Source organism: Protomyctophum parallelum, assembly GCF_964188405.1.
Source record: "Protomyctophum parallelum genome assembly, chromosome: 4".
NCBI classification, from domain to species: Eukaryota; Metazoa; Chordata; class Actinopteri; order Myctophiformes; family Myctophidae; genus Protomyctophum; species Protomyctophum parallelum.
This window is the reverse complement of record NC_139700.1, coordinates 40,169,641-40,195,976: the sequence shown is the minus strand read 5'-3', so window position 1 is coordinate 40,195,976 and position 26,336 is coordinate 40,169,641. Positions and strand designations below refer to the sequence as shown.

The window sequence follows — 26,336 nt, the reverse complement described above, 5'->3', positions numbered from 1 at the left end:
TGAAATTAATGGAATGTGTGGCTTCCTTGAAAATCAAACGATATATGAGACGCTTTGGAAAATGGTCGGCACTTATATATGAATCATAGTCATCAACGGTCTCAAATTATGTGTTCCTTTAGGCTTGGAGTTAGGGTTATTGTGGTTTAGTGCAGTTATGAATGAGGCGATACAGTAGTAATGTTTCTCAATGTCTGGTGCGGGGACCACCAGGGGTCCCTTCCTCACATGTATTCAAGGATTCAAGCCCACAAGCTCAATACGAGCTTGTGGATCTGCAACTTTCCATGCTGTTGTGTGATACTCTAGCAGACTAGCACAGTGGTTGTCAACCAGTGGTTACCCTTACAGGTCCATTTGGTTTCATTTTACACTCTCAAGAGTTAAATTATTGTTAAACATATTCATTACTTCTTACACAAGTCTACACATTTAGATAATGTAGAAGAATTGTTATTTTGATCAATGTTTGCCTGTTATTTCTCCTACTGTATGGTATCAACTATCAACATCAATACAGCATGGAGATATTCTTTAGGTTTGGGTCTGCAAGGCTGAATCTCATCAATTGGTGATCCATGGCTCAAATGCTGAATACATACTGTAATGGACCTTTATATGAAAAAGGTTGGAATCATGCTGTAGCATGATCAAGTAGTGTGTGTGTGTGTGTGTGTGTGTGTGTGTGTGTGTGTGTGTGTGTGTGTGTGTGTGTGTGTGTGTGTGTGTGTGTGTGTGCGTGTGCGTGTGCGTGTGCGTGTGCGTGTGCGTGTGCGTGCTGTGCCAGTGTGCCATACAGCAGGTCCTTCAGGACCAAAAGTGATGATAGCGATGTTTACAAGCAGTACTGTATACGTCAGAGGAGCCCTGCAACAACAAGGCCAGTCGAGGACCAATCCCTGAGGTCTCTCTCCACTACGATATGGGGCACCAGATAAGCACTGTCCGTTTACGCTAGGAGTAATGTGTGTGCAACGGAACGAGAAGATAGAGCACAGCGATAGACGTGAAGAAAGGACTGAGGCAAAACATGGTATGTGGCACAAATAGTGTGAGAGAGGATCCAGGTTTTGTAGCGCTCTGCATATGCAACTCCCTCTCTCTGTCTCTCTCTCTCTCACGCACACACACACACTCACACACACACACACACACACACACACACACACACACACACACACACAGGGTTGGACTCCTGGCTCTTATCCAAGGCACGGCTATGAAATCAGCTTGGGAAAGCAGCAGGGGGACTGAACATGGACACAGAGAGAGAGAGAGAGAGAGAGAGAGAGAGAGATGGAGAAAGAAGGTCAGGCAGAAAGAAACTGAGAGAAAAGAGATACAGTATAAAGTGAGAGTGAGACATACAGTACTCTGCTGAGTGGAGATAAGATTCCATTATGTATTATATTTCCATTACATACACATACATCCTCCTGCAGTCTCCCTCCATGGCCTTCACCAACATCTCTCGTTTCAAACACCACCACTATACCACCCTTCTCCTCATCAGGAACCAAGCAAATCCCTGTTAAAGCCTGCACATCACTCAGTCAAACCCTTTAGTTTCACTTCGTGTCAGACGCTGCAACTTCATCCTGCAGCCTCGACCACTTAAACCCTCTATGCTTAGTAAAATGGACCTGGTTGTACTTTCTATAGTCTACACCAAAGCGAGTACGTTGGCTGCATGTGAATAAAGCCCTCGCTTCAGAACTAAATAGGAATGTGAGTTGACGCTGCAGTGGAGAGTGAAAGAGAAGGCCGACCACAGGGATTAGAAACCCACCCCGTCACCCATTGCTCCTCCTCCTCCTCCCCTTCCTCCACTTGAGGCACCCCGTCATATTTCTCTCTGTTTGATTCAGAGTTAGAGACGGTGTGGGAGAGAGAGAGAGAGAAAGAGAGAGAGAGAGGGGGGAGAGTAAAAGTGAGAGAAGGGGCATTGCAGCCAAGTTTGCTATTCCAGAGAGAGCTGGCTAAACGTGAAGCGGCAGCAGTGTTAAATTGATTGCAGGCGAAGCTTCAACTACATGCTGCTAAAGACAACCACATCTTGTACGTAGGGCCCTGCAATCACTCTGGGTGCAGGGAGAGAGAGAGAGAGAGAGAGAGAGAAGAGAAAATATGAAAGATTTCTTCTTATTTTCTTTCCCTCTCTCCTCCCTACTCTTGCAGTCAAGCTATTTCAGATTCTGTCCTGTCGTCCGTCTTGTCGTCTTCATGTGGGGGGAACTGGAAGACCTCCCTGTTGGGGCAGCCCCATGTGTTGGCGTTGGTTGTGCTCACCATGCATTGCAAACTATCACTATGAATCAATTGTTGTCGGGCAGAGTGTGTGTGTGTGTGTGTGCACGTGCGTGCTCGCGCGGGGGGGGGACTCTTCGTCTCTGTGCACGTGTGAGTGTGCGCGTGTGCACGCATGTGAGTGAGTGAGTGAGTGTGCTTAATTCCTTGTCCTTTTTCGGCATGTGGAAATGACAGAAACAAAAGGATAAGAAAAAAAGCCACGGGCCTGATGATGTCATGGTGTTAGCTGTTCCTGCAGAGCTGGACAGGCGAGCGGTGGGTGGGTGGGTGGGGGGGCGGGGGGGGGGGGTCCAGGATGACATCTTTATGAGAAGCAGCTGTGGGGGAGAGGCGGCCGGGCCTCCAAAGCACTATGGGTGCAAAGCAAGCCAACACAGCTCTGCTGCTGACAACAACCAACCCCTAGAGCCAGATGAGGCCCGACGAGTTATAGAAGCATGGACAGTACTACCACCTACACGCACACATGCACACACACACATCACCATGAGGCTAAAACTCAACGAACATTAACAGTAAAATAGGCTTGAATTGTACCTTGTGTGTATTTGAGGAGCCGCGAGGGGCCGTGGTTCTGTATGCTACGCTGTACGGCGAATAGTGTAAAGTCGATATATAAAGTCAAGCTCTATAGATCTACTTTGTGCTCGACAACACGACACTTAAGGCCAGTCCACTCCAAAGCAACTACTCGCAGCAATTAGCCCCATGGCACCTGTCTAGTGTCTGCAACTGTCCAGAACGCTGCAGCGGTCACCACCACAATATTCTCATCAGAGTGAGAGATGAGGAGATGGAATTTGAAGTTCATGGTGGAAGTGTGTGTGTGTGTGTGTGTGTGTGTGTGTGTGTGTGTGTGTGTGTGTGTGTGTGTGTGTGTGTGTGTGTGTGTGTGTGTGTGTGTGTGTGTGTGTGTGTGTGTGACACCAGGAGTTTGTGTCATTGTGAATCCTATACATTGTCTTTGTCCCACATGTCATGACCCCTGCAGTACAGGGTCATCTTTGAAAAGCCTGTGTGTGCCTGTGCATGTGTTTGTGTACATAATTTGTCTGTGTGTGTGTGTGTGTGTGTGTGTGTGTGTGTGTGTGTGTGTGTGTGTGTGTGTGTGTGTGTGTGTGTGTGTGTGCGCGCGTGCAGGCGTGCATGTGAGTGTGTGTGTGTGTGTGTGTGTGTGTGCGCGCGCATGTGCATGTGAGTGATTTGTGTATAGACTTACAAACAGTGTGTCAACTCTTTGTGAATCAACACGTTATTTACAGCCTTACCACACATGGTGCTCTTGTCACTTTTCAGATACACCTCATTCACTCGTCGTCTTTGTTCACAGTTACTGCAGGCCAATCCCATTTGTCTTTAGGACTGACTGTGAACACTGCTATTAAATCTGATCTTTTAGAACTGACACACTGCGATTTGCCATATAGAAATACTCTAGTAAAAGTCCGGAATTCAAAATGTATTGTAAGTATTGGCATCAAACTGTACTTAAAGTACCAAAAGTAATAGCACATTATGCACAATGTCCCATTTCAAGTTTCCAAAATATATACAAATCATTTGAAAATAGCAGATCTACATTTTGTAATTATAACCCTACAATGTAACTAGTAACTAAAGTTGTCAAATAAATGTCGTGGAGTAAAAGTACAATATTTGTCTCTGAGATGTAGTGAAGTATTGGAAAGTGGAATTACTCAAGTAAAGTAAAAAGTAAAGTAAAAAAAACTGCCAAAGTAGCAGATCTACAAGCTCAAAGATCTGCTACTTGTGATGCTTTTGTGTGATGCTGTGGTATGGTCAAGTTGATTTACAAAAAAACGTATGCAGATAAGAGGTTTCTGCCTGCTATTTGTTTGGTTCTCTCTTAACCACTCCTACTGTAACTGAAGCCTTTGTCCTCCCCTAACACTGCCATGACCACAGCAACCCTGCAACACAGCAATTTAGGACATGTCATCAATCATTATGGGTGAAAATGTGAAAGAATAGCAAAGATTTCAAAATAGAAATATAGCATTTAAAAAAATAAAAAATAGCTCATCTACATGATTTATGATGTTGTGTTTTGAGTGTGTACAGTAGATATGCTATTTTCACTATTCAATAACAATATCGTATAGCCAGGCTAAAGTGGTCAAGCTGGTCTACTGATCATTATACAGGTCGTTTCGAGGAAGCAATCTGATTGGTTGAAACAGCCTTCTAGCCGTGGTTCAAACTAGCACCACTCCACACCTAATCAAAACAAAGAATTCAGCTGCTCTGTTCTCCCAGAGCGCAACAAACTCGGTGTCTAGGCTAGCTAGTTCCTTGGGACATTTGTGGTCGTAGTGACTACATTTGTCATTAAAAAATATATGTTTTTCAGTGATTTTCTTAGTTTTAAGGGTAACTGTTGTATATCGGCCTGCAGCATCGCAGGCGTGCATTAATGACGTTACACCACCCCCTCTCATGTAATATTGCTTAAACCTGCCCCGCTGTTCCTCCTATGCACAGTTGCACACACACACACACACACACACACACACACACACACACACACACACACACGAATATATGTCCACATGCGTGTTCTGTCCATTTCACAAATCCTCTGTCTTACTCTATCTCCTGATAGGAATCTCCTGCTAGGTTTGTTATACAACTGTCTGATGCTAGGCTCTGATGCCCTGTGGATGACCTGGGCTATCTCTGTGTGGGTCAGCTCTATAAGGTCGCTGCTAGGTGTGTGTGTGTGTGTGTGTGTGTGTGTGTGTGTGTGTGTGTGTGTGTGTGTGTGTGTTTGTGTGTGTGTGTGTGTGTGTGTGTGTGTGTGAGGGTGTGTGTGTGTGTGTGTGTGTGTGTGTGCGCGTGTGCGCGCCTGTGCATCCTGAGACAACAGTCTTGTTTGTTTTGGATGTCTCCTCTCTGTTTCACCCCACACGTGCTTTCACAGTGAATTCACAGGTGCTTTTGTCTCGTTATGGGTCTTCACTCCTCAGCCACACTCCACAGCCATTGCCAAAAACAAATTAAGCCCTGTCATGGTCCTCACTCACTCTTACAGCTGTTAGTCCGTATACCTTCCATGTTCCATGTTGTTCCAGTTCTATTGGTGGTCTGAGACAGACAGACAGGCAGGCAGACAGCTCTGTTTTGTACAGAGGTACAGTAAATGTTCTGCGTGAGCTTCGTGGTATTGCACTTGTCAACCAGTAGCCCATACCTGGAAACAGCATACACTTATCAATAGAAGAACAGGGATGACCATCTTCAACCACCACAGTTATACCACAAAAATACAAAAAGCTCAGGAGCCTGTAGATGTGCTACTATTGATTATTTTGTGTGACGCTCAAGTAGGGCATTAATTTATGGAAATACACAAAAAGTTAAAATAACAGTTACGATGTTGTACTGTTGTACCACACAGGTTAGTCAAAATAACATGTTAATTCACACACCGAAAGTTATGCATTGCAGCGTGAAAGGTTACATGGCCAGTGGGAAACTTATGTTTTCAGATCCAGCAATTCTATCACCATCATTTTCAATGGAAAGGATTGAGTGAACGGTTTGTGTTCCAACTTCCAGCTAACGCAGTGGGGTTTGGTTTCGTCAGCTTTTAGAAAAAGCTGCATGTTTCAATAGGTCTCTCCATTGTTGTATATCCCATCAATCATCTGTAGCAATACTGGCACAAGCAGGTCATTTTTTTGTAAGAAACTGCGACCATGCTCTCAATTTTCGTTCACAAACTTTGGTCATGATAGAGTCTAGTATTTTAGCTGCGTGTAATTGGCGACCAGCTCTCAGTATCCATTTTGGACTGATGACTTATACCAGGATAAAGTGGCGTCTGAGGACCCACAGGGGTCCTTGAAGGGTTCAGTTGGTCCTCAGCAAAATGGGTTAATATAGCACCAAAATCACTTTAACTACTTGAACCCTATAAGTCGACTATATGAAATTCGTCCATATACAAGTTCAAGCTCATTCGAAACATTCTTATTACATTTTTTTACCCCCCTTTTCTTCCCAATTAGGTCTGTGGCACAAGGTCTTTTCAAATGGGGTTGTGCGGTCAAATACATTTGGGATCCTTGACATGGATATGTCTGAGAACCACTGGATTATACTAGCTGTGTATTACATTGATCATCCCAGTTCCTTTTCATCATCATCCAGTTTTTTTCACATTCTTTTAATATGTGGTAACATTGTATTTATTTCACATGACATAGTTAAATGAAATAGTCTAAATTAATATTTTAGCTACCGTAATTCAAAACAACTACAGGTTTTAGGTTTCTGCCAGACACTCCCTTTTAAGCAAACTGAGATAATAGTGGTTGCCGACCTTTGTTCGTAATTTATGCTGGGCAGGAAAGACAAGCCATGTTGGGTGGTTTACACACACTAGAGTAAATAAGGTTCTATTGTTACTACGGAAACACACGAGTTGAATAGTTTTAAGGAAGAAATAGTGCCACAACTAGTTCAGTATGCTCTGAACAACTGCAGTGGCATACACAGTGGAACGGGTGTTGTGCTGACATGCAGGCATAATATAGGCAAGACATTATGGCATCTTCTAGGAGAGTATGACACTTGTTACTGTCAGGAATCCATTACATCTAACATGTCAACCAACTTTTATCAGGCAGAAACTTAATCTCCATATTTTAACTTTTTGTGGGTTTTTTTCATAAATGGAAAGAGGTTTCCACCCAACAGAGACGATATAAGTCTTATAACTCAGGGTTCATTGACTTGCTCAAGGTCCATTGACAGCACACATGGCCAAGGCGGGGATTCAAACCTGTGTCCAGTTGAGAGGTCACCAAGGTCATACTTTCCTGTGATGTTTTTATTGGCCCGGAGCAGATGGCTTCCCTCGGCCGCAGCATTGTTTTGGCGGCCATCTTGCTCAGCGGAGGTCAGCATTACAATGGGCTGCAGGGGGACAAAAGGCCTTATTATAGTCAAGAGTTTCCTCAGTAACCCCAGTGTTGTAAAACTGGACATGCTGCCAGGTTTACTGCTTTCACAAGATGTGGAGAAACTTACTTCACACACAGTCTTCAATGGAGGGAGATTCATCTGGAAGCTCTAGGCTATAGTTTGCGTAAAAGCTCCTGGAATCACTCTCAGAGGTAGATGGATAGATACCGTTATTGGGGAATTCAGGCGCCAGAGACAGCACAGCAGTACAAGTTACAGATACATGGCAAATAAGTACAGAGGAATAGCATCACAATAAAGACAAGGTGGAGAGACATGTTTAAAGGTAGGGCAAGAGACAACTTCAGTTATTGACATGTATGCTACAGAATAATGCTACAGAATATCTAGACCCAAACAGTGGGTCAGACTCAGGACCAATATGTGGGTCGCAAACACATTGTATGAGTCCCTTTATTTGTGTTTCTGTTTCCTGTATACATTTAGTTTTTAATAATTATTATTATTATTTCAAAACATTGTCGAAAAACATCCCCCCAAAAATGCATTAATTAAAAGGTTATTTCATGAATAAATTAAAGAAAAATCTAAGAAACTCCATCTGTTAGAAAACAAATGGTGCCATTATTGTGAGCTTGAATCTGCTATTTTTACTAGTTTGGATCATTTCTCTGTTGGGTTTTGAGGTAAAGCGTTTGGGAAACACTGATCTAGAGTCTAGAGTCTAGACAATGTCACTTTCTTATTTATATAAACTAGACCTGTACGTGCCCGTTGGCCATCGGTCTACTTGAGAGCGATGCAACTTGGGAATACCCGTTTTAACTATCTGTCTGTGTCCCACATGGAGATCTGTATCTGTATCTGCCACTGCCAGTACGTCTGCCTGTGTGTGAAGAGTGCAAACTGAGTGTGAAACGTGGAGTGGTTAAGTAATCAATTGTCCGGTGTGGGGTTGCCATGGCAATCAATTGGCTGAGGCAGAGACTGGAAATTGCACAGGTGAGGGGATTTAGGCTGATTGGGCCCATGCACTGGCAGAGCCTGAGCAGGGCCTTTTGTGGTGGTTCTGGAGAACCGTGGGTCCAACCGACTCGATACCGGGGTGTGGAAGTCGGTGGGGCAAACGGTTCTCGAGTTACGTGCATTACAACCGTACACACGCAGGCACGCACGCAGACACACAGACGTGGCGCATTTAAAGCTAGAAATGTTTTGAGCTGAGCATTTTGAACTTGTAGATCTGCTACTATTTTAATTTTAATCCTGTTTTGGATTTTAAACACTTTCAACCTGGTGTCCCTATTTTGGGGACAATATGTTATTAATAGGTTGCAAAATGTCCAAAGATATGGTAAAAGTAAAAAACAAAAAACAAACAAACTGATATCCAACCTCAACCTCTGCAAAAGTGTGGGTCAATATTGTTACAATATATAGGGTTGAAGTGGTTCAACTCAACTCGACAACTGAGACACGGTGTTGTTCACATACCGAGCGGCTAACCTTATAAGGAATAATATGTTTATAATATCATACCAGGCAGAATTGCGTTACATTCCCCACAGAGCAGCCATGTGTTCTGACCTTGGGGGCACTATACACATTGTGCAGCTTCTACTCATAAAACCCCTGTACTATTTTCACAGCGAAACAGTATACTGGTATTATCCGTCACAATATCCACTTTCACTGCTTGCTCTCTCGCCTTCCATTCCCGTACCGATGCAGAACATTGCTTCGTCTGAAACACCAAACGAAAAACAGTTCTCTTTTCAGTTCTCATTTCTGCAAACGTTCGCTACAGCGGTGGATTTTAAAGTGGGGTCCGGTGGGTGAACCTGACAGGGGTCCTTGAGGGTTTTACAGTGGGTCCCCGACTAAATTATCCATAGTTAGGAACCAAATGGATTCGTTACAGGTCGGTAACTCTGAGAGTGTACAAATGGACCCTTATAAGTCCATTTGGTTCCATTTGTACACTCTCAGAGTTATGGGAGTCCGTGGCGTAATACATATAGGCTACCATACTGGAGGTCCTTGAAACAATTTGAGAGTTGCACTTAGTGTCTTAAGGCCAATACAATCATTCCAATGCCGGAAAGAGTCAGGCCATGTGGAGTTGCACCAGTTCTGAGTAAAAGGTTCTGAGACTGACCATCAGAAGTTCTGAATTACATCAATTTGTGTTTACCAATTAATTTGCTATTACCTCCAGCTTTCTGAAGAAAAGTTCGGAAGTCGGAAGAAGCATAGGCTAATAGGCTTTATCCTCCTCCCTGGATTTCTGTTCTTGGGATTCTTTGTAACTTTTTTAAGTTTCCCTGTTGGGTGTCAGTTGGGTGAAAATAAGTAAGTAGAAGGTGGGTGGGTGAGGGGGTGGTGGTTGGTTGGTTGATGTTTCCCATCAAACATGTGACCCCTGCTCTGCTCACAGCTGAAAATCATTTAGGCCTAAAGGCTGGAGGAGGACTGATGTCAACCATCCTCCTCTCTCTCTCTCTCTCTCTCTCCCCCCATCTGGGGGGTGTTAGGTCTTGAATGGGTAGGGAGGGGGGCAACAGGCACAAAGACAGGGAAAAAAGCCAGAGCGAGACAATTATGGGAGTGATTAACCAGGAGGCACCATTATAATAATGTATGTACTGTACTGTATATATAGCTACTATAACCTACTCCACTACAGTTACTTCACAGCTTCACAGTTACTACTCAGTTACTTGCAGATCTGTTTTCAGATGATTTTGACCAATTTTGAAAACTTGAGTAAATAAGTGTTGGACATTCTGCATACACCAAATTTTGGTACCTTAAGCATCTTTTGAGAGCAATACTTTTGTACTTTTCATTTTTTTCAATACAAGACTTTTACTTATCTACTGTATACATTGTGGTGTTGCTATACTTTTCCTTCTGTAATGAAGTGCTTCTCCCCGCACTGCATTTACCTCTAATGTCAGACGAGAGCAGGGCTTTTCCATAGAGTCTGTATATACTTTATCCCCTTCATACCAGAACAGACAAAAACATAAAGAAAGAAAATTATACAGTACAAGCAGGGCCAGAATCACTTCAGAGCACGAGGCCCCGGAGGGCCAATTATGTCATTAGCCCAGGGAGGGGCTTAGTTTAGTTGGTTTAGCTTTTTACGTAATCTACCCAAAATTATGGCATATTTTCTTCTGTGACTTGCCGTGCTGCTGCTGCCTTCAGGGGACGACAATGTGTGGAATTTAGACCAATTTGGGCTTGCATTCCCTACATCGTCAGGGCAGGGGAGGGGAGAGAGGGGGGAGAGGGATAGGGAAGCGTCAGAGTTAGCTAATGCTGCTTTATTGAGAGAGAGGGGTGGGTGTGTGTGCGTTGGCGCTCAGGAAATGTTTAACGGCCTGCAAAAGCTCCAAAGTCCTCCAACACATCTGGCTGGAGTTTCTCTCTCTCTCTCTCTCTCTCTCTCTCTCTCTCTCTCTCTCTCTCTCTCTCTCTCTCTCTCTCTCTCACACATGCATACACACACACACACACACACACACACACACACACACACACACACACACACGCGTGCAAACACATAACCCTCCATATGTTGGTCTATGGATGGTAGGTATGGTATGTACTGTATATGTTACATGCATATACCAGTACTGTATATATAATACACACACTGTATACACTATGTCGTGGGCATACCATGCATATAATTGTGACCATAGGTCGCAGATTACTATGAATATCTGCGAAACATGTCAGTCCGTCATTTCGTCCGTCGTTCCATCTGTCACGCCATGTACCATGGCTGTCAGTCCCTCACGATCCTTCCCCATCCATCCTCCCTTCGTCTCCCTTTTGACTGATACCTGTCCATTCAAACTAGACGGGCCCGCCCCAAAGTTATTCTGAGTTCTCAACAGGCCCGAAAATTAAGGCCCGGCCCTACCTGGGCCCTCATGAAACCCTGTACAGTCAAGACACTGACCCCCCCCCCCCCCATGCCAAATACGCCAGCGCTCGCCCAGCAGTCTGCCGTCACCCAGGCGGATGCGTGCACGCCCTTCTCGCCCTCAGGGCGTCTTACTGGTATGTATGGCACGCCCGCGACATACTGTGTGTATACAGTGTGTGTGCGCGTGTGCACATGCTTGGCGTGCGTCACTTCGTGCCGCGCCACAAGTTTGTACATCTGCTATTTTTGAAGAGAAAAGAAACATCTTGAGTGTGAGAACTTCTAGGTTTTCAGATTTAGAATGCATGGGTAGAATATGAATGGGCCTCATGCAGGTCCTAATGGGTAGAATATGAATGGGCCTCATGCAGGTCCTAATGGGTAGAATATGAATGGGCCTCATGCAGGTCCTAATGGGTAGAATATGAATGGGCCTCATGCAGGTCCTAATGGGTAGAATATGAATGGGCCTCATGCAGGTCCTAATGGGTAGAATATGAATGGGCCTCATGCAGGTCCTAATGGGTAGAATATGAATGGGCCTCATGCAGGTCCTAATGGGATAACAAGGTGAATGGTGCCTATACACTGTGGTCTCAATGGGTTAAGGTGAACATTGTGAAACAGTGAGTGAGTAAAACGCTACCAGACGGTTGGCTCTGCTTCCAGAACAACACCTGTGCCAGAACAGAGGCCAGAAGACCCTCTGGCTTCTTCTATACCACACACACGAACGCACACGCACGCACACACACGCACACACACCACACAATACCCGCTCAGGGCAGCTTGAACCCCCAGTGTTTACAGGCCTTGGCCGTTGACTGCCATGGCCCATGCAGGGCTCTTGTTGGGCGATGAGAGACCTCTTGGCTGGCAGTATACCACTATACGCCCCAACAGGGTCTCGTTTCATTACACTTTGACAAATGGACCAAGTAATGATTTCACACGGGCCGAGAATGTCCCCTCACACTTGCCTTGGCATGGCGTGGCTGTAAGTACAGAGGGAAATGCACGCACCCACACATGCACTTGCACATTAACCCATTTAATCCGGGAATTAACATCGTCATTTTAGAGTTTAGCTGATATATAGTTCGTCACGATTTTTCAAAAATTGCAGATATACAAGCTCATAGTACTTTTTCTGCCGCGCTATGAGCTTGCAGATCTATTTTTGAAAAATCTTGAAATTTTTGCAAATCTTTGAATATATATATACAGATTTTTAAAGCAATAAAAAGTTGAGCGACTATCATATACAGTAGCAGCATAGATTTTATTCAGACATTTGTAGAAACGGCCTGAGGTCTTAATGGGTTAAGGAAGTCATTTTCTAGCATGGAATGGGAGCTCGCATGAGGGATGTGAAGTGCAAAAAACTAAATAAGAGCTGCAGTCGTCTCGAAAAATGTTCCATAAAATCGTTTCTGGTGAGTGAAACGAGAGATCGTGCGTGATATAGCTTGTCAACAACTTTCTCCTTCGGGGAAAAAAAAAAGGGTTGAACCGAGTGCCCTCTCCTCCTGCTGCCTTGGAATGCCGTCGATGTTTTCCTAATTGGGCTTAATTATATTACGGTCGGGGGAGTTTCCATTCCGATATTTTCATTGGGTTTTCCACAATGCCACATGGGCATTGGAATCCTTGATTCCTGGTGCGTGTTTACCGTTGCGGGCCAGCCGTCATTTTAAAGCTTTGTCTTGAGCTGTATCCTCCAATTACTGACACGATGAGGACTGGCAGTTTGGGGACACACAGCTCACAGCCCGTGAGGTCTGCTTCTTGGCAGCGTGGGGAGAGACATGGTTTCATATATAGGCCACAGCAAGGAGAGGCTGTTCTGTGTATGATCACCTACTACTACAGTCAGAAACCTTGGTTCGGAACTGGAACCAACTTGTTTCTTGCCCTGAAGTGTGAACCAATTAAGTGGGCATGTCACCATTCAGGTTGGAAGATCACATCTGTGATATGAGTCGTGATAAAAAAGTAAGAACGGAACCAGTTCTAGAACCAAATAAAGTTATTTTGGTGGAAAAGGGGCCTTAAGAGTGTGTCTTCGGTTCGGTTAAGGTCATCGTTCATGCCAGTCCATGGTATATTCACATATCTTCTTTAGGAATTTGCATAGTAAAGAGAATATCATATTATTTTTATTTCTATGAATAATTTAACTAATGGTAATTGTATGATGGAGTATGTTAATAACCGGTACATGTGCAGTGGTTGGAGGTGGTCTCTCTACTCGTGGTAGGAAACCTACGGGTTGACATGTAGTACTGCCTGAAGCTCTTAAGTGCAGTAGATCCCCCGGCCAAGCAGGGATTGCCTCTTGGGAGAGCGCTAGATGATTGGTCTCCCATGTGGGAGACTTAAGGTTTGACTCCTGGACATGAAATGTATACGGATTTGCATTCATACTGTCCATGTTTGGAAACATTATAAATCGTAGACCATTGTTGAGGTTTTTGATAATTTTATTTTCATAAATCAATGCTATTGAACACCCTTTAAGTCTGTGTGTTGGTTAAAATCACACCCGTGTGAACTGAGTGGTGTGAACTCTGTGTGGGGGTCCCCGGAACTTCCAGACCACAGGAACGCACCCAGGTCTCTCACTCTCTCTCTCTCTATAATCAAGGCTCCCCTTCCCATTGCCCAGAGGTATAGCTTTGCCGTTGCTTGCCGTCCCATTTGCTACAAGCAGCCAATCTCGTCACCACGTCAGTAACACACTAGCTGATGACAATTGGTCTACATTTCAAGGGCTCTCATCAGTCAGGTTTCACCTGACAAAAAGCGCTTTGACAAAAACCTCCTAACTCCACTCCATTTTGGAGAGATATGCTACTTTCAGTCAATATTATTCATATTGTTTTGAAATATTCCTAACCTAAATGTCTCTCTCTGTGTCCAGGATGCCAGCTGCTAGCACCATGACCGGTGGGCGGGCCCTGCTGCTCTGTACAAACACTGACAACTGTATCTACCAATCAGTGAACGGGTAGGTGACACATACAGATCAAATGTATAGATATTTCTTCTCAAATATTACTACAATACTACAATGTAGTGAATGTTGCTCAGTCAAATATTTGAACACTGACTACTAAATTTAAATTCACGGCGTCACGTAATTGACCCCACCCCCGCCCCGCCCCAAAGAAAAGGCATGCACATGTAATTGTGCAATTGATTCATTTCTTAAGGAAATTGGTTAAGATTTGATTGCCTTAATGCTGAACACACTGGTGACCAGTAGAAAACATTGTTTTTTTACTGGACATGTTCCAGGTATGTCCATGCAACTCCCATGGTTTAAAACTCCCAGAGGTGTCTAGTATTTCACTAACCTCCACTCTGCCAGCTACAGATACCATGCCCCTACATGTTCCCCACTACTCCTAGTATAACCTTCTTCAGTCATCATAAAGTTCTCAACTACTGCCAGGCAACAAAAAAAAACTGTCAGGACAGCTGTGAGAGGACTAGCGGTGTAACACAATAGCAGCATGAACCTTTCAAGCCTGTTTTCTCAACTTGTTGTTTTCTGCAAGACTCTGTTGTATATTAAGGAGCCACATCACGATGAAATATCAATATTGCTTATATAATGTCATATACTGTTTGTGCAGGACAAACCTTCACTGACTGAGTTTCTGCACATTTCTTACTCTATAAGCCATATCTCCAAAACTGGTGGATCAAAGTCAAACTGAACAACCAATATGTCAATTTGGTCAGAAACGGTCCCAAATTCTAGTAGTATTATATAGGATTAGGAACCTATAATGTCGTGCAAAAAATATGGTTGCCAGGTTGAAAAAGGTTAATCTGCCAGTCGAAGGCACTGTCTAGTGACATATTTAATTGTCTGGGGCCTAGACGATAACTTTCTTGTTTTTTTGGTTTTGTTTTTCTTTAAATTATGTGTTCAAAATCTCTTGGTCTGCAGTGTGGGAAGCTTTATCTCTGAGGGATATGAACAAACAAACAAACAAAAAAGAACAACAGAAAGTGAACGAAACCGTCTTGGACTTTCTGATGTTCCACGTCCAATCCATTCGTCCCCTGGTCCTGTCAGTTGGTCACCCATGCTTTTGTATCCTTGTTAGTGTACCTCCTTCCCTCCTTCCTCCCTCACCCCTCTGTAGCCGTGGGTGAGACGCAAGATTCCCGTTGGATCCTGTTTTCCCTCTCTCTCTCCTTTCCTTCGCTCTCTCTCTCTCTCTTATAACAAGTCCTCTCGTGAGCCAAGAAAAGACCTCACCTGCAGCTCACTTTCTCCCTCATTCCCCCTCTGGCTGTTCCTCTTTTTCTATACTCCCCTCTCTCCCCTCCCCTCCCCTCCCCTCTCTCCCCTCCCCTCCCCTCCTCTCTCCTCCCCCACACTCCCTTTCTCCCTTTCTTGACTTTCCTATTTGACCTACTTTTTCCCCCTCTGTTGCTTTTTATGCTTAATAAAAACTTCTGCCTAAACTGAGGAAAGACTGTGTGTGTGTGTGTGTGTGTGTGTGTGTGTGTGTGTGTGTGTGTGTGTGTGTGTGTGTGTGTGTGTGTGTGTGTGTGTGTGTGTGTGTGTGTGTGTGTGTGTGTGTGTGTGTGTGTGTGTGTGTGTGTGTGTGTGCGTGCGTGCGTGCGTGCGTGCGTGCGTGCGTGCGTGCGTGCGTGTGTAATAAACGAGAGATATTCACAAGGGGATTATTCTAATTGTTTTGGTCACACATCATGGTTGGTCATAGCTATAACTCAAACAGTACAACACCTTTTTTATTTTGGTTTGGGTCCTCAGAGGGTACTTGAATTGCTCTTATTTGTACCCAGATTGCAGGACTGTTAGTTTTCACATCCAGTGATGTCATCAGAAGTTGACCATGAGCAGAGGAGAGGCCTCACTTCCACCGTTTGTTGGAAACCCGATCATTTGATGAATAGCCAGGGGATACCGGTACCCCAAAAAACGGAGTTTAGTGGCATCTGGATTAAGCTTGATTTATGCTCTGTCTACAATGGCATCGAGCACCGAAAAAATTGCCGATCTACAAGCTCACAACTGCATCGCAGCTATTTTTTGCCGCATGACACATAAGCATAACCCAGGGCTTCAGAGTAGGAAAGATGCACGTCCACAGCCCACCCCTGACCCTCCCTTTTCCCTTTCTTGTGGATTGCTTTGATCCCCTCCCCAGAAATAACTGTGTGCGTAGCTTGTAAACTCTGACCCCTAGACTCAGAGTTCAAACAGTCACGACCCAGTAATCTTCCAGGAGTGACTCACAGTCAGCCAGTGCTTCTCCAACACAGACCTTTAACAAGTCCTCCCTGTTTACTCCATTAAACTCGCTGCTATTTGGACATCGGTGTAAGTGCTCAGATTGTGCAACTCATTTTCAGAGCTATGCGAGGCACGGAGGCAGACACCATACCCTGTACAGTGTCGGGCTTCGTATATGCGATGAAACAGACAATATCACAACAGTGCACAATTGTTTTCTATTATTTTGTGTGGGTTAAACTTTACCACTTAAGCTCAAGTTTATGTTTCCTAGGATGACGGTACCAAAGTTCACAATGCGTCACTGTTTTAGCAAACATATTGTTGTTTTTTTTAAACATTTTTAAAACCCTGAACATTTTTGCTTTCTATTTGTACAATGCAAAAGAATACTTTTAATGCCTTCAAACAGCTATTTTTACAACATTTGTTTTGGCAAATGGACAAACAATTCGGACTTACACTCTACTCAGCAATGCCATTCAAGTACAGTAACTCTGGCAGCAACGACACACATCGTGAGGTGTTGTGTGAGATCCTGTGTTAGCAATTTCTGTATTGCTAAAGTATTAGAATATTTGAGATATGTACATTCGTCACTAGTCTCTACTCGTAGTGTGTATTGACGTTCATGTGTTGATGTTTATCGCCTCTGTCGGGGGGAAACCTCCAAAACTGCTCCTTTTCAGGATCCAAATTCCCCAAAATGGCAAAAGTATGATCAAATAGGACATTGATTTAACACTTTTTTTAACACAAAGCAGTTGGATCATGGATATACTGTAAGACGTTTGTGGCCGACAGTGATGTCATGTTGGTGCGTGTGTGTGTGCGTGTGTGCGCGTGCTCCTGCAGGTTCCAGTGCTGCGGCTTAAAGGTCGGGGAGGCTCCGTCGTCAGCGGCGCCCCAGCGGCTAGAGGCGCGCAGGGAGCCTGGGGACAGAGACAAGAGAGACACGGCCGCTCCGGCCCCCAAGCGCCCCCTCTCCCCACCGCTGGCACTGGGCGGCAGCCTGGGACCCCCCGACAACATGCTGACTCACAAGAGGGCCAACACCGCCGACCCCCGGCCCATCCCCGGAATGGAGAACGGCCTGTGCGGCAAGTTCAACAACAACAATAAGAGTCCGGCTGGACTCAAACCCGCCGCCAGCATCCGGGATAAGATCTCACAGTGGGAAGGCAAGAGCGAGCCCGGCCCGACTTCTTCTTCCGCGGGACCGAGTTCACCAACAACCGCAGGCCAGAAGGAGGTGGAAACCGTCCGGAAGAAGGAGGCTAAGACCCTGGAGGTCCAAAGGACAGACAGCAAGAGGCTGGTAAGCTGGGAGAGGCAGGACTCGGGGAAGGAGAATCTAGGAAAGGTGGGAGATTCCAGGTGCAAGTTCCCAGAAGGCCAGGGCGGCAGAGACAGAGACGCGAGCGCGGAGAAGGCAGGGCCTCGAGGGTCGAAGGGCACTGCGGAGACGCCCCAGGACAAGAAGTCTGTTTCGACTCACATTAAGAAACTGGAGCAGGCCATGAAAGAGGTCCCCGCCAAGCCGTCGCTGGCGTTCCCCGGAAACTTCTTCTGCCCTCCCTCCAGGGAGGAGCAGGAGGAGGCGGAGCGCCGGGGCAACGAGCCAATATTCGGGATGTTGGACGTGACCCGTCCCAGCGGCGGGGGGTCCTCCTCCGTGCGCCGGAGGAAGGAGGGCGGCGGCGACCCGGACAACGTGTACACGGAGCCCGGCGCTCCGGCTCCGTCCATAAACCCTTTGCCCAAACCTCAGAGGACCTTCCAGCACCACACCCCGCCCAGCACGCCGGCCTCGGGGCCCACCGGGGGCGGAGGCTCGGTGAAGGGCAAGAGGAACCTCCCCCCTCTGCCCTCCATCCCCCCTCCTCCCTTACCTACGTGCCCCCCCCCTGGGGTCTGCAGGAGGCCCTGGGCCGACAGGCCGCGGGACAGCAGCAACAGGTATGGCACCGGTTGGACATTTTAGTTGATGGACCCTCAGTTTGCCACGGCTTTAGGCTGTCGTATCGTCAAGGAGGCCGCAGGGAATTCGTTTATGAAAGTTCACATAATGGAGATTCTGCCCAACAGCCAACGACATTTAGTGTCCTACTAATGCTTGATAAACAATCTCGTTAGGGACGTGATATATGGGGGTAAGACAAACATTCCAATCAAGGCCAGCTGGCTCTAAAAAAACCACAACAAAGCTAACGTCATAAAGACAAATTGATATCTCTCAGATGTCCCGCTCCAAGTGCAATTAGCTGACAATGACCACGCATGCTGTTGTAATGTGTCATACACACCCTCCTCCTCCTCCCCGAACCCCTAACATTGTAAAGAAACCTCTTATCCATATTCTAACTTCTTGTGTCAGCGTCACACAAAAACGGCAAAAAGTAGCAGATTGTAGATCTGCTACCTTTGCTGTTGTTTTTTTATTTGAATCCTGAAAAGTAACAGTTTTGGACATATGAGGTTTCCACGCCGACAGAGACGATATACTGTAACATCTGCTGTGAATCACAGCCTCCGGTGACATCATCGTGTTCCTAAATATCCCAAGGAGTGATCTCAGTTGGTCGGAGTTGAGGAATGTACGCAATACGCATCCACTCGGCCGCGCGTTGCAAAACCTCTGGAGGTGCCGGGGGGGGGGGGGGGGGGGGGGGGGGGGAGAAAACAGGCAGAGGATGTCTAAAAAGAGAGAATTCTCTGCGACGTTCTAATGCTCATAATGCACAGCAGCCATATTGAAAGAATTCGGGCTTCTTCTTTAGGTCTTACCAATGATACTAATGCAGGCTCTGTTCCATTCTGGTCAAACAGAGTCCGTGTTAAAGATACTATCGAAAGCTTAAGTTATGCCTGGTCTCGCACCCCAGAAATTGTAATCCTTAATATATGAACTGTCGTATGACCATAATATGACCGTCCAAAAATAGCTGATTTACAAGCTCACGACACGTTGTGCCGGAACTCTTCAGACTCCACCTCAGGCCTAGATAGGACGACCGTGCAGACAGACCTTGGTCATTTTGTTCTTACGTTTTTTCTAAATAGGCTTGTTTTTTTTCTTGATCGCAATGTCATTTTGATTGCATGTTATTTAGACAGATGCTAGGTTCTAACTTCTTGGTTTACCTGTGGTCCTAGTTTACTGAGACACTGTACTGTCTGCATTTGATGTACTGCATGTGTTTACCTTGTAAGTCGGCTAAATGCCTAAATTGTAGATCAGCTATTTTCTGCATGTGGACAGTACATACACATTAAGCGAAGGCTTAAAATCTTGTCGTGAATCTTTAGTCTTAACTAGACTTATGACAATTACACGCCCCCTTTGAAAGCAATATAGAGACCAACAAATACAAAAGGGAAATACAGCTGACAAAGCAAAACGACCACCATAACTAAAACAAAACGTTAAGTTATAGTCAAAATCAGATTGGGACTTGATTTGCCAAGCCCAATAAATGTACAGGAATTTGGTGGAATTCTGCAGGAAAGTCACTGATGGGTCTCAGCTGCTTTCAATCAAACAAACATAATACCGAAGGGAAACCCAGAGAAATGTTGAACTGTGCAGAAGGAAGTGGAGACTCTTCTATTGTTCTCCCCAGTGGTCTGCACAGTCTCTCTCTCCCCAGTGGTCTGCAGTCTCTCTCTCCCCAGTGGTCTGCGCTCAGAGTTGGAGCGTTGGCTTGGCACTTGTAACATTCCATACCGTATGCAGAGAGAGAGAGAGAGAGAGAGAGAGGAGAGAGAGAGAGAAGCCTCACACTGCTGTTACTGACACTATTCAGCCAAGTCCTGTCTCTCCATGAGCTGTCCCATACAGCAGCCATGCTGTGTAGGACGTGATATGTACACATGTGTGTGCACACGCATAATAATTGCCTCTCTACTCTTCCGTGGAGACGGTGTCTGCTGCCTGAAGCTCATAAGCACAATATCTCCCCTCAGTTCCCTGACTAGAGCCATATAAGTTTGGTCTCGTAGTCCTACGTGGGAGACTAGGGTACGATCCCATGTATAGGAAGTAAAACCGGGTGCATATCCTATAACGGTACGACGTCCTACCCCAAACCCTAACCTACCTAACCCTAACCTAACCGCATGAGGATTGAGGAGCCACAGGTGAGTCTTAACTGGCCACACATGTGTCTTAAACAGCCACGTATGTCGGGCTGTTGGTACGTCGGACAAACGTATGCCCCCCCCTGCAAATTGATTGCAGCTGTAAGTACTATAGCTTGCTTCCAACACTACACTACCTCATCCTTGATCCTTCAGAGGTTTTTAATACATTTGTCTGTCTGTCTGGCTGTCTGTCTGTCTGTCTCTGTCTCTGTCTGTGTCTGTCTGTCTGTCTGCCCGTCTGTCCGTCCACCAGGAAGTCCTATGAGTTTGAGGACCTGCTCCAGACGTCACAGAGGGATGCAGGGTGGACTGGTACGCTCAGTCCAGACTGGGCCTCACACGCACTTTATCAGAGGAGAACGTATACGAGGACATACTAGGTAATAACTGCACACATTTCGGGGGGAAGGAAGCCATGAGGTGACGAGTAGTGATATATATGTCACTGCACATATACCTGTCAGCGGGGAGTGTTAGGCGGGAGGAGTAGGACGGTGCGGGCTCCTCACTGGCAGGTCAGTCCGTAGGTTACAACAGCAGTGACAAGTAACACATGTATGTGGGGAGGAATCAATTATTTTTCATGTTTTCACATAAAGAATGACTCAGTGTATGACTCATGATACTTTAATAGCCTGAATCATATACACGCATGATATATGAGCATAAACATGTGTTTTTGTTTTATTTATTCTACTGTAGTTCGCGGCGTATAAGTCACGGTTGTGAGCTTGTACACGGCTATTTTCAGTGCATGACTAGATATGAAAATCAGTCTATCTTTCAATGCCGCCTTATGTAATCCGAGAGCTCCTCATGTTATATCAAATGTTCGGAACAATGAATGTCTCCTCTGCTTTGGCCTTGACCACCCATCATCATTCACTAGCACGCCACACACAAAGAGTCTAAGATAACACAAAGTTATTGTTTCTTTTACATGGCTGAACATATCATCTTAGATGTACTTTTTTGTGGGGGGGTGAACATTGCAGGCTGTAAAAAAAAAACTTTTGATTTATGTGCAAACGAACATGATCTCATGCTCATTGTTAAAGTGGCAGGCCGCCTATGGTGCTTTGCCTTTATTTTGCGTGTTGTGTTGTGTCTATCATAAATATCCCAGCGAGGGTCACGATGCGGTCACGCTGGGCTCGGATCTTTTTGTTTAATTTAGAGGCACACACTGCAGCTCCGCTCGTATTAAAAATGAAACCTCTGCTCCTTGGCTTATTGTCTGCACTGTTATGCCTACCCCACCCCAAGCCTGGTTCATTTCATAACCCTGGAAGCAGCAATAGTGCAAGTATAACAACTCAAAACTTGTTAGGGATGTTTCACTTTCAAACATGTTTGGGGCCCTTTTATCGTCTACCCTAACCCTTTTGTGAGCACCCAGTTTTTAAGCTGCTTGATTCAGTATTTTGATATTTGATATTATTTTTTTATATATATATAGACACTGATCAACCCACTGTTTACAAAGAAACTCAATTTTAACCATGTTAGATTAATTGAAAACACACGTCCTTGTGTCTGGTGACTGATTTTGTCCTTCTAATGCACGAGGTGCTGTATATTCTTTCAACTACTTTTTTTCAATTATTTAAAACAAAAGTTTGAAAAAACGAAAGAAAATACATTTCATAAAATACATGAATAAAAGGGGGTTTCGGACACGGACATTTATCACTTGTATACTTTTGTGTATCACTACACAACATGTAGGCCTATCACTTGTTTAATACTAAAAGTATTAAATATGAAGTAGCATGAAATGGTGATATACTCGAGTAAAGCAAATGTACCTCAAATTCGACTTCATGGTACAATACTTAAGTACAGTACTTTTCCACCAGTGTGTGTAAGAGTATAGCATGGTGTGAGGTCTGAACAGACTGCTTCCATGATTACGAGTGTAGCAGTGAGTGCACATGGATGGCGTAGTCGCCAGACTCACCAGTGCCACCCACGCACATTTCAGCCAAAAGGACTCCGTGCCACTGCGGTTTTCAAAACAAGACAATTGTACAGTGAGAGATGCTCATTACCCTTCCCCACCATTGCGCGCAGTGCACACACACACACACACACACACACACACACACACACACACACACACACACACATACACACACACACACACACACAATATAGCGTTGTTTTCAGGAAAAAAAAACTATTATCTCCATGTTTTAACTTTTTGTGTTTTATCTTAATATTAAGGCCCTACTTGATCATACTCGCGTGACACGCGTTGATCTCACCGCAAAGCGGGCTATAGTTCCAAATATTGCTCCTATGGCTGGAACTATCCCATTGAGATAGAATGCACTTCCGCATTCCATTGTTACAATGGGAGTCAACGCTAGTGTCGCCACTCTCTTACTATTATTTCTCTGATCACACTACAGCGTCACGCAAAAGCATTCAAAAGTAGCAGATCCGCCATGCAGGTCGAAGACGTTTCGAGCTTGTAGATCTGCTGCTTTCGCTGTTTATAAAAGGTAATGGTTTTTGGACATATGAGGTTTCCACCCGACAGAGACGATATAGTGCGTGCCCTGTAGGGCTGTCCTCACAACAATGAAATTCATGATTAATTATCTCTTTGTGTGCGTGTGATGTTTTTGTCGCAGCTTATTCTGGATCGTCATTGTTCTTTTTAACCACTTTAACCCCCGCTATCCCTATTCCGGGCATTCAAAATAGGGAGTTGAAAATATATCTAGATCTACAACTACTTGTAGGTCTGCTATTTTTTGCGGGACACTGTCATATTGCCCAAGCATAAAACGAGGCTTACTGTAAGTGGTTCGATGGTCAAAAAATAGTCCACCATGGGTGAGCTCATACTGTAACTCATCGCCTTGCCGGGTTTGCGATAGTCGTGCCAGGGTTGAAATAGCAGCTCAGTGCCCCATGGGAGCGAGGCACAGACAGACAGACAGACATGGATACAGGAGGTGTGGAGACGGTAATAGCTGGGGTGTCGAGATGCCTTCTCACGGGCCTTGCGTTCAGTCTACACACACGCACGCACGCACACACAAACACGCAAGGCAGCTCTCATCAACACTTCTAACTAAGTCAACACAGCGGCAAGTTAGTTAGTCGCGGTGTTTCGTTTTAAGGCCGATGAGAGAGGAGAAGAACTGTTACCCAGTACGCACTGATGCCTGCATGACACACACACATGCACACACGCACACACACACACACACACACACACACACACACACACACACACACACACACACACACACACGTTTGTATTACTATACAGTGATTTTATGAATGCAGTTTTTTTACCCTAACCCAAAAGCTGAAAAAAGCAGATCTACAAACTCACAACACATCACATCGGTATTTGGTTGCCAGTGAATTAAGCTGAATCTGTGAGGACCAGGAAAAATCATTCTCAAAATATCAATTTCTCGAATTCTTCTATAGCCTGTATACACTACACGCACGCACGCACGCACGCATGCATGCATATCTCACGCACATGAACACACCACATAGATTAAGCCTGTCAGCTGCAGCAGCCAGCCAATGTGAAAAGCAGCACACTGATTTCTTGTTTTTCCAGAGAGAGAGAGAGAGAGAGAGAGAGAGAGAGAGAGAGAGAGAGAGAGAGAGATGGGAGAGATGAACTGAACGTCCCTGTCTGCTGTGTACCTACTCTACAGGTCGCATCTGGTGGATGGATTGATGTGGTGAAAAGACGGGGGGGGGGGGGGGGGGGGGGGAAGAGAGGCTAAGGCCTTGGAAAATGGGACTTGGTACTCTTATCTGCAGAGAGAGGACTGCCAGGTGTAGAGTTATCACAGCATCACTGGTGTCGGGTGCATGGAAACCTCTTATGTCCAAAATACAAATGTGGAGATAGTGAGATACTAGGTTTCCGCCCGACAGGTTAGCACTAGCTGAATGTGCTAGCTATAGCAGCAGCAGTGTTGAAATAAGGAGGCCATGCTTTGCAGGCACACTGTTCTGCACATGTCTGTCTGGAGGATCTGGTGGTGATGATGCTCTGGCCAAAACAAAACAACGTGTCGCAAATTGTTGTTATGGAAATAAATTATACTTGATTATTTATTTTGTGATGCCGGTGTTGTTTGCTAACGTTGTGTTTACGTAATTTTGTCTTGTGCCCCCCCCCCCCCCCCCCCCCTTGCAGACCCTCCATCCAAGGAGAACCCTTATGAAGACATAGAGTTGGAAAGAAGCTGTCCGGGCAGTAAATGTGTTTCACCGGCCCCTTCCTCCCCTGTTCCAGACACACCCACTAAGGTACGAGTCCCTTCCTCCCCTGTTCCAGACACACCCACTAAGGTACGAGTCCCTTCCTCCCCTGTTCCAGACACACCCACTAAGGTACGAGTCCCTTCCTCCCCTGTTCCAGACACACCCACCAGACTGTTGCCTCTGCAATTTCCAAACGCTTCATCATACAGTCTAGGCCAACCGAAGAGCTATCATGCGTAAGCGATAAAGCGGAAGTGGAGCCTCCTCGCCACTTCCGTTTCGTCTTTACAGTCGCGCACATTTATCCTAATATAAATAGAAAACATCTAAGCATATATAGCTTGTTGCTTAGCAGAATAATAATTAAAAATAAAGTTCTGCCATTTCCGTGAACGGAAATGGCAGCTTCCTTACTCAGCTCATGGGGGCTATAGTCCCAAACTCTACTGTATATAGCATTCGGAGATTGTGGAATAGTTGTCTGGCTACGCGAGACTACTGCGACCGTGACTCCTACAGGCCGGGGTGGTGCAGAGATATTATTCATTTATTACGTCCTTCCGGTGGGGGCTCCTCACTGGCAGGTGAGCCAGTAGGGCATTCACATACAAATGTGTGTCGAGGGGTTAATTGGTTGAACATATATATGACTGGAATGTATATATAAAACATAAACAGCAACAAGGCCGTTCTCTCCTGCTCTGTCCCTCTCCAGCAGCAGCCGTGCTCCTCCAAGCCGGGCTTCTTCAGGCAGAACTCGGAGCGACGCAGCTTCAAGCTCCTCGAGCTCCGCAAGACGGGCCGCGACGCCGGCGTCTCCTCCTCGCCCTCCCGCGTCAGCCCCCCCTCCACGCCCAGCAGCCCCGACGACACCCCGTGCCTCTCTGGAGACCCCTACAATCGCAGGCGGAGGAAAATCCCAAAGGTAAAAAAAGTTAAACCCACTCATAAACACACTCATAAAACACATACACACACACAGACCCCTTTCTGTGATTTATGGTGCCAGTCCCCTGCTCGGGGAGGTTTCTGGAGCGATCCACTTACCCGTCAGACAGGGGAAAATCTTTTCACAGATATTTCCTGTGAGAAGTGTGCCTGGGACGAACGCCTCCCCCGGGGCTTCAGCGACGTGATCTTTTTGTGATATTTTGTATTTTCTAGGGGTGGGGTGGTGTGGTGTGGGGAGGGGGTCATTTCTGCTGCTTGTTTTGGACAGTACACACAGTGCACAGAGACAGGATGCATGAGGGTAGAGAGAGTACACCGCGTGACATGCTGTAACACGGGCTGCAAGCCACCTTCGAACACTAGCCACTAGGGAGCAGTTAAATCTGCAGCAGCACTAAAGTCCGACTTATATTGGTTGCGCGAATGCGGACTAACCTGGAGTCACCAGGCTTTCCACTGTGGAGCAAAGCCTGTCATTGTAAAACTGAGCCGTGTGACCCGGTTTAG

General features: G+C 45.6%; 1 protein-coding gene across 1 annotated transcript in view; it reads left to right on the top strand.

Moving 5' to 3' along the window:
- The window catches only part of LOC310857715 (DENN domain-containing protein 2A), a 65,498-nt gene that overhangs the window by 13,572 nt on the left and 25,590 nt on the right, over positions 1-26,336 (top strand). The window contains 6 exon segments of the mRNA XM_083763542.1: positions 14,127-14,213; positions 17,340-18,443; positions 20,881-20,915; positions 20,918-21,007; positions 24,811-24,923; positions 25,594-25,803. Of these exon segments, the coding sequence (XP_083619668.1) occupies positions 14,128-14,213; positions 17,340-18,443; positions 20,881-20,915; positions 20,918-21,007; positions 24,811-24,923; positions 25,594-25,803 (1,638 nt within the window). The 5' untranslated portion in view covers position 14,127.